The 18,723-nt window shown below is 46.3% G+C and overlaps 1 protein-coding gene and 1 long non-coding RNA gene across 4 annotated transcripts in view; one reads left to right on the top strand and one right to left on the bottom strand.

Moving 5' to 3' along the window:
* LOC142248917 (uncharacterized) overlaps positions 1 to 18,723 on the bottom strand; it is a 142,020-nt gene that overhangs the window by 75,276 nt on the left and 48,021 nt on the right. The window contains exon 3 of the long non-coding RNA XR_012724961.1: positions 505 to 670. This is a non-coding gene — a long non-coding RNA (uncharacterized LOC142248917). The remainder of the gene's footprint in view (positions 1 to 504; positions 671 to 18,723) is intronic.
* Positions 1 to 18,723, top strand: part of DNAJC6 (DnaJ heat shock protein family (Hsp40) member C6) — a 110,098-nt gene that overhangs the window by 62,981 nt on the left and 28,394 nt on the right. For all 3 annotated transcript variants that reach the window (XM_075320344.1, XM_075320345.1, XM_075320342.1), the window contains 9 exons: positions 527 to 660; positions 740 to 934; positions 2,094 to 2,211; positions 9,429 to 9,508; positions 10,609 to 10,802; positions 10,908 to 10,991; positions 12,500 to 12,913; positions 13,198 to 13,359; positions 17,397 to 17,465. In XM_075320344.1, coding sequence (XP_075176459.1) covers positions 527 to 660; positions 740 to 934; positions 2,094 to 2,211; positions 9,429 to 9,508; positions 10,609 to 10,802; positions 10,908 to 10,991; positions 12,500 to 12,913; positions 13,198 to 13,359; positions 17,397 to 17,465 — 1,450 coding nt within the window. The remainder of the gene's footprint in view (positions 1 to 526; positions 661 to 739; positions 935 to 2,093; positions 2,212 to 9,428; positions 9,509 to 10,608; positions 10,803 to 10,907; positions 10,992 to 12,499; positions 12,914 to 13,197; positions 13,360 to 17,396; positions 17,466 to 18,723) is intronic.

Here is an 18,723-nt window from a genome sequence, read left to right as displayed (position 1 = left end):
CATTGACTTCAATGTTAGCAAAACGCAGCCCAAATGGCAAAAACAATTGACATGCTGCTTCTTTGCATGATTTTTGCCACAAATTATGCAAATTAAATGCAGCGTTTGGAAACGCAAAGTGCAGACAAGAAATCCCCATTTTCCATAGACTTTGCTGGAAAATCAAAAAACATGCATTTTGGCATGAAAACGCTGCAGTTCAAAACCGACCTAAAAAGCAGCTAAAACGCAGGTGGAAACGGAAAGTGCGGACACAGCCTAATACAGTTGGTAACTCAGGATCAGTACAGGATAAGAAATGTAATGTATGTACACAGTGACTGCACCAGCAGAATAGTGAGTGAAGCTCTGGAGTATAATACAGGAGGTAACTCGTGATCAGTACAGGTTAAGTAATTTAATGAGTTTTAAAAATGACTTGACTTTCTGCAAATTATGCTAACATTTTCAAAAGTGAACCTGCATGTAGAGTATATACTATATATAGTAGTTTTTAGTGCTTACTGTCTGCTTGTTGACTGAACAGGACGGTCGTGCCGCCTCTGCAGTGTTAGTCAGCGCCATGTTCTGTTTTTGTCATCTTTTCACCAATCCGGTGTCAGCAATCCAGCTGCTAAATGCGAAACGTCCAGGAATAGGGCTATGGCCATCACACAGAAGGTGAGAACACCTGCAGTACATGAGAAAAAAGTCACTCAATAATAACCAATGATATGATTATTTTATGATTCGTGTTCAGGTATATTGGGCATATCTGTGACCTGGTGTCTGACAAACCTGTGCATCCTCACTGCAAACCTATTGTCATTAAGAGTGCCACCATCAGCCCGGTGCCGTGCTTCAACAAGCAGAGGAATGGCTGCCGGCCGTTTTGTGAAGTTCTTATTGGAGAAACGCGAATCTTTAGCACAATGCAGGACTATGAGAGAATGAAGTGAGTGATGTAATGACCTTTTATCTTGTCTTTAGTTTTCAGTAAGATGCTCAGCCGTTTTTATTCATTCCTTAATGGGGGAGGGAGTGGCATTTGTACACAGAGCACCACTTTTGGCAATCTCTGTACAGTGTAATGCTGTTTACTTGAAGAGATTGCCAATATGCGAGAGCAAAGAAGATGCATTCATATTTTATAAAGGCTTCTGTTGCACCTAGTGGAATAATAAACTTCCAGATATTGAGATCCATAACTCAAGGTAAAGTAGCGTCCATAGTACAGATAAAGCCGACATAGATAAACCTCTCTGTGCTTCTATATGGTACCGGAGGAATGCTGAGCAATAATGGGGCTCCACAGACTACTATGGGAGCAATATTTCACCTCTGTAACTAGGAGGATGGATGTAATACCATTGAATGTATGAGCCCTGAAAGAGTTTTTGATCCAATCGATATTGTATCTTGTTCTAATCTTGAGTTGCAACACGTCTTATGCTCTCGTCACATCAACAGCTGCATTAAAAACTCTTCTTTTGGCTGCCACCCTATCAATTTACACCCAAATATAGTATATACTCAAATAAGAATTGCTTGTTTCTCAATTGTCAGACATCAATTGACTACATATTTTCAAATTACTGATAATTTTGGAAATTTTTGGGATCCTGTCTGTCAATATTCCCCACATTGGTAAAGTCAAGCTCACCTCGTATTTTATCGATGGCTATTGAACTGTCTGGCTGGTTGCATAAGCCTGGGGAGAGATCTATTGTGATCTGCTGATTCCCATCGTGGCTGTGTATTCAACCCCTTTAAATCTCCGTTTCAATTTTCCACAAGGCAGTATAATAAAACATGGCTTATATAAAACCAGCAAAGCGCAACGGGAAAAAGCAGAATCCTTATTGCAGCTCTGTATGTCATGGAGGAGTATTAATACCATGTAATTTAAGATTAGTAGAACAATGTATGTGTGAAGTTACTTAACACTAGAAGTCCCATAAATTTCTGGGTTCCAAAGGTAGAAATGTTAAATGACCGCTCTCTGGGACTTCTAGTGTTATCATATGTCATATTAAGCTATCACATATGTAAGTGTGAGCTATGCAAACACACAAGAATTTCACATTTTTAGTATTTTTCCATTTATCTTTTAGAGAGTATCGTGTCCAAGAAGGAAAAGTGGTGTTTCCTTTGGGGGTCACCGTCCATGGAGATGTTGTGGTTTCCATTTATCACATGAGGTCTACAATTGGTGGAAGACTACAAGCGAAGGTAAGGACTGTGTGCTCCAGGTAAATGAATCTGGCCTTTTGGGCTTATTTTTCTTGCACCTTTAAAGGAGTTCTCCAAGTTTTAATAATAAACTGGCCCCCGTCACATAATTCAAACAGCAGCCAGTCCTAGCCACTTGTCAGAAGAAATAGGTAGGTATATGATTTTTCCCTAAGAAGGAGACAGTGTTCTTCGAAACGCGTTGAATACGTTATGAGCAAGCCATCCTGGTTTCATTCCATTTGTCAATGGCCGCGCAGTGATTTAACCCCTTCATCCTCCACACATTTCTCCTTGCCTTTGGGGACTGCAGCAGCCATTTCTTCTACATTGGATTGTGGTGGTTGTGAATCCTCCAGGTGAACAATTTCACGTTTATCCAATTTACTAAGAATAAGCCCCTTTATGCACCATTTTGTTTTTCCAGTTATTACCTTCCTAGTCACTTGTCAGGAAGGGCTGCAGTCTGCAGAAACACTGCTCCTGAGACCTGTGTTTCAACTGACAGAGGAGCTGATTGTAAGCACACGTACCTCCGAGAGCCAAGGAGACCAGCTGTCACAGAAGAAGATATAAATCTTCTCAGCTAACTGAGCACAAAGGATTTTTTCTCAGCCTCAATCCTCCAAGCGCAGTCAGCTGAGAAGATTTACTTATCACAGCCCTTTTTCTCAGCTCATGGAGGTATTGGTGTTTATGATATAGCATCTCTGTCAGATGAGACACCTTTCCGCAGTAGTGTTTCTTAAGACTGCAGATTACAAGACGTTTTGCACAGTACAATCCCATTTAAAGTGAATCTCCATCTTTTACAAAAATATCAATCAGTTTAAGGTTAAAATTTTGTACCAATTATTGTTTTAGTATATCTTTATAGTGTTTAATGCTCAGTTTTGTTACTACAAAACGCCAAGTCCGTTGTACAAATACAGCTTTAAAATATAACAGCCTTTCTACCTGCAGTTGTCATTATACGGTGATTAGAAGCTTATTGTTTACAGTTTTACAATAAAGTCAATGAGATCAAAGTGGCTGCAGACAGACAGCATGTTATCTGTAATGGCATATCAATACCGGGTTTTCTTTTTCGCTCCTAATTGGGAGACCCAGACAATTGGGTGTATAGCTACTGCCTCCGGAGGCCGCACAAAGTACTACACTTAAAAGTGTAAGGCCCCTCCCCTTCTGGCTATACACCCTCCCGTAGGAGTACGGATTCCTCAGTTTTAGCTTTGTGCGAAGGAGGTCACACACGCACGCATAGCTCCATTGTTTTTAGTCAGCAGCAGCTGCTGACTATGTCGGATGGAAGAAAAGAGGGCCCATACAGGGCCCCCAGCATGCTCCCTTCTCACCCCACTGTATGTCGGAGGTGTTTGTAAGGTTGAGGTACCCATTGCGGGTACGGAGGCTGGAGCCCACATGCTGATTCCTTCCCCATCCCTTTTTACAGGGCTCTGGGTGAAGTGGGATTTACTGGTCTCCAGGCACTGAGACCGTGCTCCATCTACAGCCCCTGGAGAAGATGCTGGATTGGAGCGGAGTACATCAGGGGCATGGCCCTGCTTCCTCAAGGTACTCTGTGTCCCCGTGCATTTCGCGCTCACACCGCAGCATGCTGGGTGTTGTAGTGCGCCGGGGACATCAGCGCTGCGGCGCTTGTGCCATGGCCTCATTTCAGCTTCGCTGAAGCGGGCACACTTTTGGGGAACGGTCGCGCCGGCCGCTGGGACTGCGGCGCGGCTGGCACTTGTGGTGCGCCGGGGACTTCAGCGCGGGCCGCGCTTTTACGGCGGCCGCGCTGATAACTCGAGTCCCCGGCTTTTGCGGCCTGGTTCCGTTCGTTCCCGCCCCCAGACCTGCCAGTCAGAAGAGGGGCGGGACGCTGGTCAGTGCATCAGCGCTGAGGGCTGGAGTCGTTTTTACATACTCCAGCCCTCACAATAGGCACAGAGGGGACACTGTTTCCCGCACTTTTGTTTGGGAACTCCCACGGGCCGCCCCTCTCCACAGACGCCGGCAGCCATTCCTGCTGACACGCTGAGCTGCAGAGGGGAGCCAGGGAGACCCAGACAAGGAATTCTGCGCCTCTTACCCGCTATTCAGCGGGCGGTAAGCAGCCCTCCGGGCTCACCCCCTCTTGTGCCAGTAGTAATCTTAGTATTTTGTTCCTGCAAATACTTTGTACTGCATAGCGCTGGTCGCCTTTTGGCTATAGACTCTCTCACATTGCAGAGAGCCAACAGCATGTCGTCCACAAAACGCAAGGCAAGGCACAGACATTATATGCTTCCTGTACCGCATGTGGGACTTTTCTACCGGCAGGCTCCAATGACCCCCATTGTGTGCAGTGCTCGGCCCCTGTGGCACTTGCACAGCCGGAACCTCCGCTGGACGTGACCCAGGGTGTACCACCTGTGAATGCTGTCCAAGTGACAGGAACAGCTTTTGCTAACAGAATGTCTCTCACTATGTCACAAATTCTTGACACATTGCGGGCTAGGCCTGTACTTCAGGCCACGGACACTGTGCAATCATTGCCCCCTGGTCCCCCTCAGCTGAATTACTTCCAAGCTCCGGGAAGGGCACATACACCTCAGGGTGAAGACTCTGACTCGGACGATGGTCCCAGGCAACCTAAGCGGGCTCGCTATGAGAGGCCTTCACATTCATCTCAATGGTCAGGATCCCAGCGAGATGAATCTATGGGTGATGAGGCGGACGTAACTGATCAGGATTCTGATCCTGGGACCGCTCTCAATCTAGATACACCAGATGGTGATGCCATAGTTAATGATCTTATAGCATCCATCAATAAGATGTTAAATATTTCTCCACCAGCTCCTCTTGTAGAGGAGTCAGCTTCGCAGCACGAGAGAATCCATTTCAGATATCCCAAGCGTACATTAAGCACTTTTCTGGACCACGCTGACTTTAGAGACGCAATCCAGAAACCCCACGCTTATCCGGAAAGGCGTTTTTCTAAACGGCTTAAAGATACACGCTATCCTTTTCCCCCTGAGGTGGTCAAGGGTTGGACCCAGTGTCCAAAAGTGGATCCTCCAATTTCCAGGCTTGCAGCTAGATCCTTGGTTGCAGTTGAAGATGGAGCGGCACTTAAAGATGCCACTGACAGGCAGATGGAGCTCTGGCTGAAATCCATCTATGAAGCTATTGGAGCGTCGTTAGCGCCATCTTTTGCTGCCGTATGGGCACTCCAAGCTATCTCAGCCGGGCTTGTGCAAGTCGACTCAGTCACACGTGCATTTGCCCCGCAGGTAGCACCATTGACCTCGCAAATGGCGGCATTCGCGTCGTACGCGATTAATGCTGTTCTTCACGCTACAAGCCGTACGGCAGTGGCGTCAGCCAACTCCGTTGTTTTGCGTAGGGCCCTGTGGTTGAGACATTGGAAGGCAGATTCTCATTCCAAGAAGTGCTTAACCAATTTGCCTTTTTCTCGTGACCGATTGTTTGGAGAGCGTTTGGATGAAATCATCAAACACTCCAAGGGTAAGGACTCATCCTTACCGCAACACAGACAAAACAAACCCCAACAGAGGAGGGGTCAGTCTGGTTATCGGTCCTTTCGAGGACCGGGCAGGTCCCAATTTTCCTCGTCAAAAAAGACTCAAAAAGATCAGAGACGCTCAGATTCTTGGAGGTCTCAGTCACGCCCAAAAAAGACAGCCGGAGGAACCGTTGCCAAGACGGCGTCCTCATGACTTGCAGTCTCCGATTCCCACACCCTCGGTCGGTGGGAGGCTTTCCCACTTTGGCGACATTTGGCTGTCACGCGTCAAAGACCGTTGGGTGAGGGATATTCTGTCTCACGGGTACAGGATAGAGTTCAGTTCTCGTCCGCCAACTCGTTTCTTCAGAACTTCTCCACCACCAGACCGAGCCGATGCTCTGTTGCAGGCGGTGGCCGCTCTAAAGGCGGAAGGAGTGGTGACCTCCGTCCCTCTTCAGGAACAAGGTCACGGTTTTTACTCCAATCTGTTTGTGGTCCCAAAAAAGGACGGATCGTATCGACCCGTCCTGGATCTAAAGTTGCTCAACAGACACGTAAAAGTCAGGAGGTTACGGATGGAATCCCTACGCTCCGTCATAGCCTCAATGTCTCAAGGAGATTTTCTAGCATCAATAGACATCAAAGATGCGTATCTCCACGTGCCGATTGCGCCAGAGCATCAGCGTTTCCTACGCTTCGTCATACACGACGAACACCTGCAGTTCGTAGCGTTACCTTTCGGTCTGGCAACAGCCCCCCGGGTCTTCACCAAGGTCATGGCAGCAGTAGTAGCTGTCCTGCACTCGCAAGGTCACTCGGTCATCCCGTATCTAGACGACCTGCTTATAAAGGCACCCTCTCAAGAGGCATGCCAACACAGTCTGAAAGTGGCACTAGACACTCTCCAGAGTTTCGGGTGGATTATCAACTTTCCAAAGTCTCATCTAACCCCGACCCAATCACTGACTTATCTTGGCATGGAGTTTCATACTCTCTCAGCGATAGTGAAGCTTCCACTGGACAAGCAGTGTTCGCTGCGGACAGGAGTGCAATCTCTCCTTCAGAGCCAGTCACACTCACTGAGGCGCCTCATGCATTTCCTAGGAAAGATGGTAGCAGCAATGGAGGCGGTCCCGTTCGCGCAGTTTCATCTGCGCCCTCTACAATGGGACATTCTACGCCAATGGGATGGGAAGTCGACGTCCCTCGACAGGACTGTCTCCCTCTCTCAGACTGCCAAGGACTCTCTGCGTTGGTGGCTTCTCCCCACCTCATTGTCACAGGGAAAGTCGTTCCTACCCCCATCCTGGGCAGTGGTCACGACGGATGCGAGCCTATCAGGGTGGGGAGCGGTGTTTCTCCACCACAGGGCTCAGGGGACGTGGACTCAGGAAGAGTCCACCCTGCAGATCAATGTTCTGGAAATCAGAGCAGTCTATCTTGCTCTGCGAGCCTTCCAACAATGGCTGGAAGGCAAGCAGATTCGGATTCAGTCGGACAATTCCACGGCGGTGGCGTACATCAACCACCAAGGGGGAACACGCAGTCGCCAAGCCTTTCAAGAAGTCCGGCGGATTTTGACGTGGGTGGAAAGCAAAGCGCCCACCATATCCGCAGTTCACATCCCAGGCGTGGAAAACTGGGAAGCAGACTTTCTCAGTCGCCAGGGCATGGACGCAGGGGAATGGTCCCTTCACCCGGACGTGTTTCAGCAGATCTGTTGCCGCTGGGGGACGCCGGACGTCGATCTGATGGCGTCACGGCACAACAACAAGGTCCCAGTTTTCATGGCACGGTCTCACGATCACCGAGCGCTGGCGGCAGACGCCTTGGTTCAGGATTGGTCGCAATTCCGACTACCCTATGTGTTCCCACCTCTAGCATTGTTGCCCAGAGTTCTCCGGAAAATCAGGTCCGACTGCCATCGAGCCATTCTCGTCGCTCCAGACTGGCCAAGAAGGTCGTGGTACCCGGATCTGTGGCATCTCACGGTAGGCCAACCATGGGCACTACCTGGCCGTCCAGATTTGCTGTCTCAAGGGCCGTTTTTCCATCTGAATTCTGCGGCCCTGAACCTGACTGTGTGGCCATTGAGTCCTGGATCCTAGCGGCCTCAGGTTTATCTCATGAAGTAGTTGCCACAATGAGACAGGCTAGAAAACCATCCTCAGCTAAGATCTATCACAGGACGTGGAAGATATTCTTAGCTTGGTGCTCGGCTCAGAGGGTTTCTCCCTGGCCATTTGCATTGCCAATTTTTCTTTCCTTCCTGCAGTCTGGGTTGGAAAAAGGTTTGTCGCTTAGCTCTCTTAAGGGTCAAGTCTCCGCGCTATCCGTATTCTTTCAGAAGCGCTTGGCACGGCTTTCTAAAGTACGCACGTTTCTCCAAGGAGTTTGTCATATCGTTCCTCCTTACAGACGGCCATTGGAACCCTGGGATCTAAACAAGGTTCTCATTGCTCTCCAGAAGCCGCCTTTCGAGCCTTTGAAAGAGGTTTCCCTTTCTCGGCTTTCACAAAAAGTGGTTTTTCTTGTGGCGGTCACGTCTCTTCGTAGAGTGTCCGAGCTAGCGGCGTTATCTTGCAAATCTCCCTTCCTGGTGTTTCACCAAGACAAGGTAGTACTGCGTCCAATTCCAGAGTTTTCTCCCAAGGTGGTTTCTTCCTTTCATCTCAATCAGGATATCACTTTGCCATCTTTGTGTCCGCATCCAGTTCACCAATTTGAAAAAGGTTTACATCTGTTGGACCTGGTGAGAGCACTCAGGATTTACATTTCTCGCACGGCGCCTATGCGCCGTTCTGATGCGCTCCTTGTCCTAGTCGCTGGTCAGCATAAGGGATCGCAAGCTTCCAAATCCACCCTGGCGCGGTGGATCAAGGAACCAATTCTTCACACATACCGTTCTGCTGGGCTTCCGATTCCATCTGGACTGAAGGCCCATTCTACCAGAGCCGTGGGTGCGTCCTGGGCATTGCGGCATCAGGCTACGGCTCAGCAGGTGTGCCAGGCGGCTACCTGGTCGAGTCTGCACACGTTTACCAAACACTATCAAGTGCATACCTACGCTTCGGCAGATGCCAGCCTAGGTAGACAGGTCCTTCAGGCGGCGGTGGCCCACCTGTAGGAAAGGGCTGCCTGACAGCCCGATCACGAGGTATCTTTTTACCCACCCAGGGACTGCTTTTGGACATCCCAATTGTCTGGGTCTCCCAATTAGGAGCGAAAAAGAAGAAGGGAATTTTGTTTACTTACCGTAAATTCCTTTTCTTCTAGCTCCAATTGGGAGACCCAGCACCCGCCCTATTGTTCTTAGGGTTTCGTTTTTCGGGTGCACATGTTGTTCATGTTGTTTCTTAAGTTCTCCGATCTTGTTATCGGATTGAATTTGTTTTTTGAAACTGTTATTGGCTTTCCTCCTTCTTGCTTTGGTACTAAAACTGAGGAATCCGTACTCCTACGGGAGGGTGTATAGCCAGAAGGGGAGGGGCCTTACACTTTTAAGTGTAGTACTTTGTGCGGCCTCCGGAGGCAGTAGCTATACACCCAATTGTCTGGGTCTCCCAATTGGAGCTAGAAGAAAAGGAATTTACGGTAAGTAAACAAAATTCCCTTCTTTTAGCTGTGTATCAAAAATACTGGAAAAAAAGCAGAGCAAATAAAAGTGGAGATGTAATTGTGTTACCACTGTTTTTTATTTCAGATGACAAACACTCAGATATTGCAGATACAGTTTCATACTGGATTTACAGCACTCGGGACAACGGTGTTAAAATTTACAAAGTAAGTATGAAGCTACAAAAGGTTCTGTAATAGTGTTACATACTGTTATATACATACCTGCACAAGAAGCAGAGTGGTCAAGCAGGAGAGCTGCTATATAAACATACAGTGGAACCTTGGATTACGAGCAGAATTGGTTTCGGGAGTCTGCTCTTAAACCAAGTTACTCTTATATCAAAGCGAATTTTACCATAGGAAATAATTGAAACGCAGACAATTCGTTCCACAACCCAAAAATATTTACTGCATTTATACAAAGTTATTACAGTAATACAAAATAATGTACTGTATTCATATAAAATTATTACAGTGCACTAATACAAAATACTGTACAGTAAAAAACCTATAAAGAAAATTAAACTAATACATTAGCTTACAATAAAATTGTTGGTGTGCGGGAGGTACAGTACAAGCAATCTGCTGTACTGGTTATCAATAAGAAAGTACAATACTGTATCCACAAATGCAAATTGATAGACATGCTCTATAGTATATACAGTACTGTACAATGGTATACTGTATACAGTACATATGTACAGAAAGATACCTCAAGAGCGGGTCAGAGCACGTTAAAAAGACTGAACCGGAAATGTGCGCAGTATTTGCTCTTAATCCAAAGCATTGCTCTTAAACCAAGTTACACATTTGTAAAAATCTTTGCTTGTCTTGCAAAATGCTCTCAAACCAAGTTACTCTTAATCCAAGGTTCCACTGTATATGGATATAGCATTATTTCTCTTGGATCTTCCAGTTTTCTCCTCAGTCTACAAGGCAGCATGATTACAATTCAAGACCCCTAGGTGTAGGCATCATGTTCCCTGCAGTCCGTCTCGGCTTTATCACATTTAGAAGCTAATTCTGATTCCCATTTGGTGCACTTGGATGTCCATAGAAAGGAAAGCAGCAGGTCAAGCATGAGCAACCTGTAACAATCCCACTCCACCGCCTTTTGTATGTGCTAGTCATTGGATGCCCACTTTACCAGTAGAGCCAAACCCTTCCAGCTATTAACACCTTACACACACGTACACTTATTACACGTCATAATACCTAATGCATAATTTTGTAATGATTTTTATTTTACGCGTATGACTTTGTAGACCTGAACTTGATGCTTGTGACTCACCCGACAAATACCCTGAGCTGTTTCATGTCACCTTGGACATTGAGATCGAAGCCACCGACAGACAGACTGACCTCACACCTCCATGGGAGAATTTTATATCTAAAGATGTAAACCCCAGTATCCTGTTCTCATCACAGCAGGAGCAGCAAGACGCGGTGGCTGTGGCAGGTAAGCAGTGGAGCAGAGGTAGCACAGAGAAAGCACTATTAAATTAAGGCACATCTGTCTGTCACAACTAGATACCAAAATATATTCTGTCTCCATCTGAAACAGGCAGACCTCCTCCTGTAGAGCAACATCCAGACAACATCAGGAATGCGGGGCAGGGGGCTTTCTTCTCTTCCTTGAGCTGGCAAGGTATAATCTGCATCAAAACTTTTTGCTTTACCTTCATAGGCTTAAAATCCACTTCAATCTTTTCCTGATACAATGTAATCAGCCTCACCTTTAAAAGAAAGCTATCATTAGAAATTGGCGTGTTGTTTAATTCAGGATTTTGTGTTCGTTTTAAAAAAAATAAATAAAAATTGCTAATTTTTTTTTTTTTCATATTACAATCTTTATTAATGAACAAAATTAGCAATCTTGCAATTTTTTTTCATTGGTCACAGAAGCTATTTTAGATTCATGTCCTTCCAGGAAGTGTTTTGAGCAGTTTCCTTATCAGTAGCCTCAGTGGCAGGACTACCATGACAGGTGACACCTGTATTGCACAGCTGATGATTGTAACGCCTGCCTGAAACCACAGTCTCAGAATGGCTGACACGGCCAGGCTAGAGGTAAGCCGCCCACTAAGCAGGATCCCGAGAACTCCGAAACTGGGATTTGGAATTACTACATGGCCCCGGAGTTCACTACCTGTGGAAGGCTGAGTTCAGAGAAGAGTAGTCGTCAGGCAGGGTCAAACTAGGAAATACTGAAAAGGGACAAAATCGGCAGACAAGAGCGTAGTCAGGAAAGTAGGCTGAGGTCAAAAATCGGAGATGACAGCGAGGTACAAAAACAGCAGGCAGGGGAGTAGTCAGCGAGCAGGCAGGGGTCAAACACTGGAATCCATCTACAGAGCAGGACAAGAACCAGAGACAAGCAGGATAAACTAAACTCTATATCTGGCAGCGACCAGCAGTCAGGAGGGGAAATTAAAAGGGTGTGGTGTCTTCCCATTGGCTGTAGCTGAAAGGTGGAAACTTCAGCTGGAAGACACACGCCACCACAATCAACCAGTGGTACTGCAGGTCCCAGGGAAACCCAGCCTAGTGAATGGGCAGAGCCTGCGACCACCATAGCCACTGGCACCGACTCTTCCCCTATCACCAGCACCGTCCACAGTTGGAATATGGCGGCGCCTGGTGACTGAAGCAGAAGTCACAGGAGCAGACTCTGGTGGGGATGTGACAATAATACAGGATCCACCAATCACAATAGATGTCACAGCTCATCCCTCCCCGGCCCTTCGCAATGATGTTTGTGCGAGCTCATTAGATGTTTCATTAAAAAAGATTAGGATGACTTCTAGTCATAGTGACGAACATACATGTGGATTTCATGATACAGCAGGAAGTTAAGACTTTAAAATAGATTTGCAAGATTTCCAATGTTTATTTTTAATAAGGATTGTGGGGTTGAAGAAAAAACATTGCACCAAAAAATTGTAAAAAATACATTTAACACTGAAACCTTGATTAAACAATAGCTCATTTCCTGAATACACCTTCCATTTAAAGAGGACCTATCACCGGTTCAAAAGTGGCAAAACTTGCTTTTGCTTTATTCCTGCAGTTCTGTTTTTGTTTAGTGAAATATAAATATGTTGAAGATCTCTGATTAGTGAATTTTCTTTCTGCTCTTCTGTATTGCTATCTTAGACCAGAAGTCAGACAAAGCCAACTCTCATCCAGCTTCTGATGATCGGGCTGCCCTGGTGCATGAAGAGAGTGAGCAATCAGATGATGAACTTCTGTCCCTTTCTAGTCAGCACAGCAACACCAGTGGCGAAAAGCACCATGGAACCCCCAAACACAAAAAGATCGACCCTCCTGCTCCCTCAGCTCCTCCGGAAGATGTGGACCTACTCTGCTTAGGTGGAAGCGCGGCAAATACAGCTCCATCTCAGCCCAAACCACCCCCTTCTAACTCTGACCTCCTCAATGACCTTTTTGGAGCAGCTCAGGCACCTGGAGATGCCATGTTTCAGACAGGAGGAGTAGGATCTGCTCAGTCTACACCACGGCGATCTGCAGCGTCACCCTCTCCATCACAGTCTCCGAGAGTAGGGGAAGGTACAATGAACTTGCTATTTTCTTCGTTTATGTAGGTCTCTATGTGAGTGTCAGATTGCACTATACACACTGCTGTCATCTTTTTCTTATCCTGTAAAACCCCTTTATTTTATGTGCACAATTTCCTTAGGCCAGAACGGAATTGTTGCCACATAAATATTGCAAAAATCATTGCATTGAGGATGATCACTCCAGCCATATTGTTATTGTAAAGTGTATGGACCCCTGAATAGTACCAGAATATTATAGCTGGAACTTAAGAAATATCTTCTTTACCTTTTCAGCTTCCACATTTGATCCATTTGGATCGAGCCCTAAACAGCCGGACTTACTTGGCTCCTTCCTGAGTGCGTCAAATGCCACCCCTGGAGACACTTTTTTGCAAGCCACAAGGAGTCCGTCCCCCTCTCCCACCCCAGTAGGCCATTCAGATCCTTTTAACATGGGTAAGATATCATGTTAATTCCAAAATTAAGAAGTATGTAAAAATATGAAAAATGATATACCGAATTTTTCGGATTATAAAATTCACTTTTCTTCCCAAAATGGGTGGAAAATGAGGGGTGCATCTTATAATGCGAATGTGGCTTCCCTGGAAGTGGAGACTGGGTGTTGTGCTAGCTGCGGGGCGCTGTGCCGGCTGCGGTGGGGGCTGTGCCGGGTGAGGTGGGGACTTTGGCTGTTGTGGGGGCCGTGTGGAGCAAGGCACTGCGGCGGGTGAGATGCTATGTCAGCGGTGCGGGCTTCAAATAATGGCGCCCGGAGTCAGCACATGCGCAGATGGATCTCTCGGCTCAAGATCTCATCTATGCATGTGCCGCCTCTTGCCCATTGATCTCCCAGTAGCGGAGTTAAGGAAAATGGCGCCTGGAGGTTGCGCGTACGCAGATGAGATCTTGGCTTGTCATTGAGCCGACAACTCAATCGGTGCACTCGCCGATTCTGGGCACCATTACTTTGAAGCCCGCACCACTGACAAAGCATCTGTGACACCCACTACAATGCCCTGTTCGCCGCCAGCAAAAGCCCCACCAAAACCAGCACAGCCCCCACCGCAGCGCCTGCAGAATTGCCCTACTCTAGCACCGCTCTTGCCTTCTGTGACCCCGCTCCACCACTGCTGCCGCTCCCCCCTCTGGGATGACTCCACTAGAGTGTAAGGCTATGTGCGCATTTTGCGTAAATACATGCAGTTACGCTGCACTTTGTAGCGCAGCGTAACTGCATGCGTCCTGCGTCCCCTGCACAGTCTATGGAGATTGTGCAGGGGCCGTGCGCACGTGGCGTTTTAGAGCGCAGCGCTTCGGCTACTGCCGAAGCGCTGCGTTCTAAGAAGTGACATGTCACTTCTTCCGTGCGCTCTGCCGGCAGCTCCTGCTCTGTCTATGGTAGGAGCTGCAGGCAGAGCGCATGGAATCGGCTTCACTACGGACATTTCTGCAGCGATTTAAATCGCACATGTGCTCTTCAGATCGCTGCAGAAATTTCTGCAGTGAACTGTACGCAACGTGCGCACATAGCCTAAGACGGAGCCTTTTTTTTTTTTTTTAAACCTTTTTTATCTCTAAATTCGGCGTGCGTCTTATACTCCGGTGTGTCCTATAAAACGAAAAATACGGCATGTGATCTAAAAGGAATGACTCATGATTTCATTAATTGTCTTTTTTTTGTACGAGAGAAATGTGTACCTTCTTTTTATAAATGTTTTGGCTATTTCTTGTTTTCAATAAAAAAACAAACACAAAAAGAAACTGGTGGTGGCCATATTGAAGACTTGCACAATTTCTTCTTGCAGTGTTTCCTATAAGTGATTCAGTACAGCTCCTCTCCCAGTGACCAGGAAGCAACAGGGGAGCTGCGTACCGAGCCTTATCCCTGAGTATAGTTTTAATATCCTGCCTTAAAAGAGAGCTGTCATTAAATCATCCTTTTCTTCAGCCCTATCCCAGTCTACACTGCAAAGCTGACAAGTGAGCTAGAGAAACCAGGCAATGTCATCATATTGACTGTCCTCCAGTAGCCACTGCTAATCCTAGATTATTTCTAAATATTCTTATGGCTAGTCACATAAAATACTAGAAATCAAGCACTTAGCGTGGGCAGCAATATGGAACCTGACTAAACACACCTTAGAGGTATGCGCTGCCTTTGCCATAAGTAGGGGGCTTTTTACACTGTAAAGCTGTGTCCCTTTCACTTTTGGGCTTTATGGACTGTGCAACTCATTCACAATCATAGCCGAATATAAGAAAAAAAAACGAGCGGGTAAGTGGTCAGAGAGTAATTCTTCTACCGATGCCATGCTGTTTCAGATCTGTGGTTTCTCAAGCCTTTAAAAAGATTTAGCAGGGTATTTTTTTGTCCGTGGGACTACTTTTGGCTATACCATTGCTGAAGGTCTATTGTATATCAAAGGGGCTGTCGGGCTAAAACAAGTTTACGCTTATTCGCCAGATAGATGACAACTTACTGATTGAAGGGGGGGGGGGGTCCTACCTCCTGGATCCCTCACCAATCGGCAAAAAAGGTCATTTAATTCCAAATGGGGCACTTTTCTCCCCATTGCAAAATAGAACGACAGGTTGGACGCCCGAACACTGTTCCATTAATTAATTCTCTGTGGAGCAGCTAGAAAATGTCGAACGCGGCATCTGGCAGCCCCATATGCCCTTCTGCTCCATTCTAACTGGGATGGGAAATTTCTTCTGCTGATCGGTGCGGATTCCAACAGTTGGAGCCTCAACGATCAACAAATTATCACCTATTTTTCGATTGGGTGAAAACTTATTTTCACCCGACAACCCCATTAAGCTTGTGTATGTGCATAGAAAGCAAAGACATGCAGACAGGCAATATATAAATACATCATGTACAAAGTCCCATACAACCAGAAGTCCATAAACTGTCCAGAACTGCAGTGTAACAAAATATATAGTGGAAAATTACAGTAGATAGTTACACATATAAAACTCTTTTAGGCCCTGTGCGCACTTGCCGGTTTTTGCCGCGGATTTCCTGCGATTTTTGCTGCATGTTTCGCTGCAGAAAATGTTCATAACATCTCTGCAGTGAATCACCAGCAAAACCTATGGAAAAAAAAGATGCTGTGCGCACTATGCGGAATTTGACAGCTGCATGTTTTGTTGCGGGATTCCAACAGCAAAAACAATTGCATGTCACTTCTTTTCCGCACGTCGCTGCGGGATTTCACTCCATTGACTGCAATGTAATCGTAAAATCCCGCAGGGAATAACGCAGGCAGCAAAATCTGTGCGATTCATTGCGTTTTCCTGCGTTATTCCCTCCGGTATTTCGCGGTTTACCTGCGGTAATGTACATCGCTGCCTGCGGTTTGCAGGGAAGTGATGTCATTATGTCAGGAAGAGGAAGCGGAGCAGAGAGTAAACACACACAGAGCAGACACAGACATAGAACACACACATCGCACTCACACACAGACATATAGAATACACATAGAAAGCAAACTGAAATATAGAAAAAAAACACGTGGGCTCCGCTGTATTTTTACCGTCCAGCCGAGGTAAGCACACAGCGGCGGCCCAGTATTCTCAGGCTGGGGAGGGCGAGGGACAGGATTAATTCCCCCTCCTTCCACAGCCGAGAATATCAGCCCGCAGCTGCCCCAGGACTGTCGCATGCATTATGTGGCAGTCCCGGAGTGTCCCCGGCTCTTCCAGATGCCGTGTTGCAGTGGCTATCCAGTTAATAATGAGTTAAATGACAGCGGATCGCTGCCATTTAAGTCCAGGCTTGATCATGGCAGCGTCTGTGACAGCTGACATGATCAACCCGTAAGTAAAGTGAATAAGCACACACCGAAAAATCCTTTATTTTAAATAAAACACAAAAAAGCCCCTGGTTCACCATTTTATTAACCCCTCCCAAAACAAAGCTCCGACGTAATCCGCGTCCTGCGATGCTTGCATCCAGCCGCGACTGACACACAGCGCTGAATGCAGCCTCGCAGCGAGACAGCAGAGAGGTAATTACCGGTCATTTCCCACGGCCGGTAATGTGAACTCACATTACCGCTCGGGAGAAATGCAGCATGTGCTCACAGGGACTCTATCTATCCCTCTATTCTTCTATCTGTCTATTTATCTGTATGCTATCTATCTCAGAAGGAAATATTTTTTTTTTCTTTTTTTTTTTTTTTTTCTTCAATGTGCTTTATTGCATTAAAGCACATGTACCAACCCGCATGGGGCAATATCGCGAACAATACCGCGGTAAAACCGCAGCAAACCGCATGCGGTTTTCGGGTGCGGTTTGACGCGTTTTTTTACCGTGGGTGCGGTAATCTAGAAGACCCTGCGGAATTTTCTTAATAAAAATCCGTTTTCCAGTGCGCACAGGGCCTTAAGGTACACAAGTATATAGTCAATTTATATAGGAAAATAGGAAATTCTTATTCTTTAATTGGAAGACCCTATTTATTTAGGTGTTTTATTTTCTTCCTCAGCTCCACCATCTGTATCCATCCAGCCTGACATATCATCATCAACATGGGACTGGGGTACTCCAGCACAAGGTGATGTGTGGTTTCTACAGTTCCCCTCTAAACGTCTGTCTCTTAATTTAACATTGTAATAAGTAGTAGAAGCTTTGCAACTGTATTTATTTATATTTAGCAATCGACTAAATTAGTGATGGTAAAAACAGAGACCAGAGACTCATGAAAATCTGATCAAAAAACACTGATGAAAATTAGTTTGCTTTTTCATGAAGGTGAAAATAATGGCCACTATGAGAAATGTAATAAAAATAAATAACTAAAATAAAGTACATATAAATATTACAAATGTTACTAAATCACTTTATTTAGCAAAAATGTAGCAACAAGGTAATCTTTAGTTAGTGCACTATAAGGCTATGTGTCCACGGTAGAATGTACCTGCGGATTTTTCTGCATGAAAATCCGCGACTTTCGCGGCAAATCCGCACCCGCGGGTGCGGATTTGCCGCGGATTTTGATGCGGATATTTTTTTTTTTTTTCCCCCCATTCTATACCCAAAATCCGCACCAAATCTGCAACAAACAATTCACATGCTGCAGATTTTTCCGGATCAAAATCCGCTGCGGAAAAATCCGCAGCATGGACACCGCATTTCCAAAGTGCCATTGAAATGGCTTGGAAGTGCTGCTGCTGCAGATTTTCGGGAAATCCGCGGCAAGATCCGCGGTAAATCCGCAGCGTGGGCACATAGCCTAAGGATTTTAAATATGTCAGCTCCCAGCAGTTTCCCAGACGTCCCACGTCTTGGGACATGCTGCGTAAAGACGTCAGCTGGAGACAGACATCGGGTGATGGCAGTGTGCTGTCAGGTATCATGAACGATCATTTCTCTGTTCACCGAACCTGATTGGACAAGTGGAAAAAATGTTTGAATAGTTTATTCCAATAGCTCCATGCCGCCCTCCTGATCTCCAATAAACCTGTCACTCTTAGGAGATAAATATTCAATTTCAGTCAGCTAGAAAGGATATATTCTGCTCTCTGCTCCTCTGTGGGCAGAGCATGGAACATCACTGTGCAAGCGGTGAGCAACGTCGTTGCAATGTCATTATGATTTAGGCGCTTGCACAGTGATCTTCTATACTCCGCCCGCAGTAGAGCAGAGCAGGGTGCGTCTGCGCAGGCCTGCAAGGCTACTGCGCAGAAGCAAGATCTTAGTTCACTATGTGGATGATGTAGGACCATCAATGTCAATCCTAGTAGGAGGACAGGATTAGCAACGGAGGGACAGTCAACGTAGCGAAGATGCCCATCAGACCGGACCACCCTAAT

Source organism: Anomaloglossus baeobatrachus, chromosome 8 (genome assembly GCF_048569485.1).
Source record: "Anomaloglossus baeobatrachus isolate aAnoBae1 chromosome 8, aAnoBae1.hap1, whole genome shotgun sequence".
Taxonomy (NCBI): domain Eukaryota; kingdom Metazoa; phylum Chordata; class Amphibia; order Anura; family Aromobatidae; genus Anomaloglossus; species Anomaloglossus baeobatrachus.
This window is presented reverse-complemented; position numbering and strand designations above follow the sequence as displayed.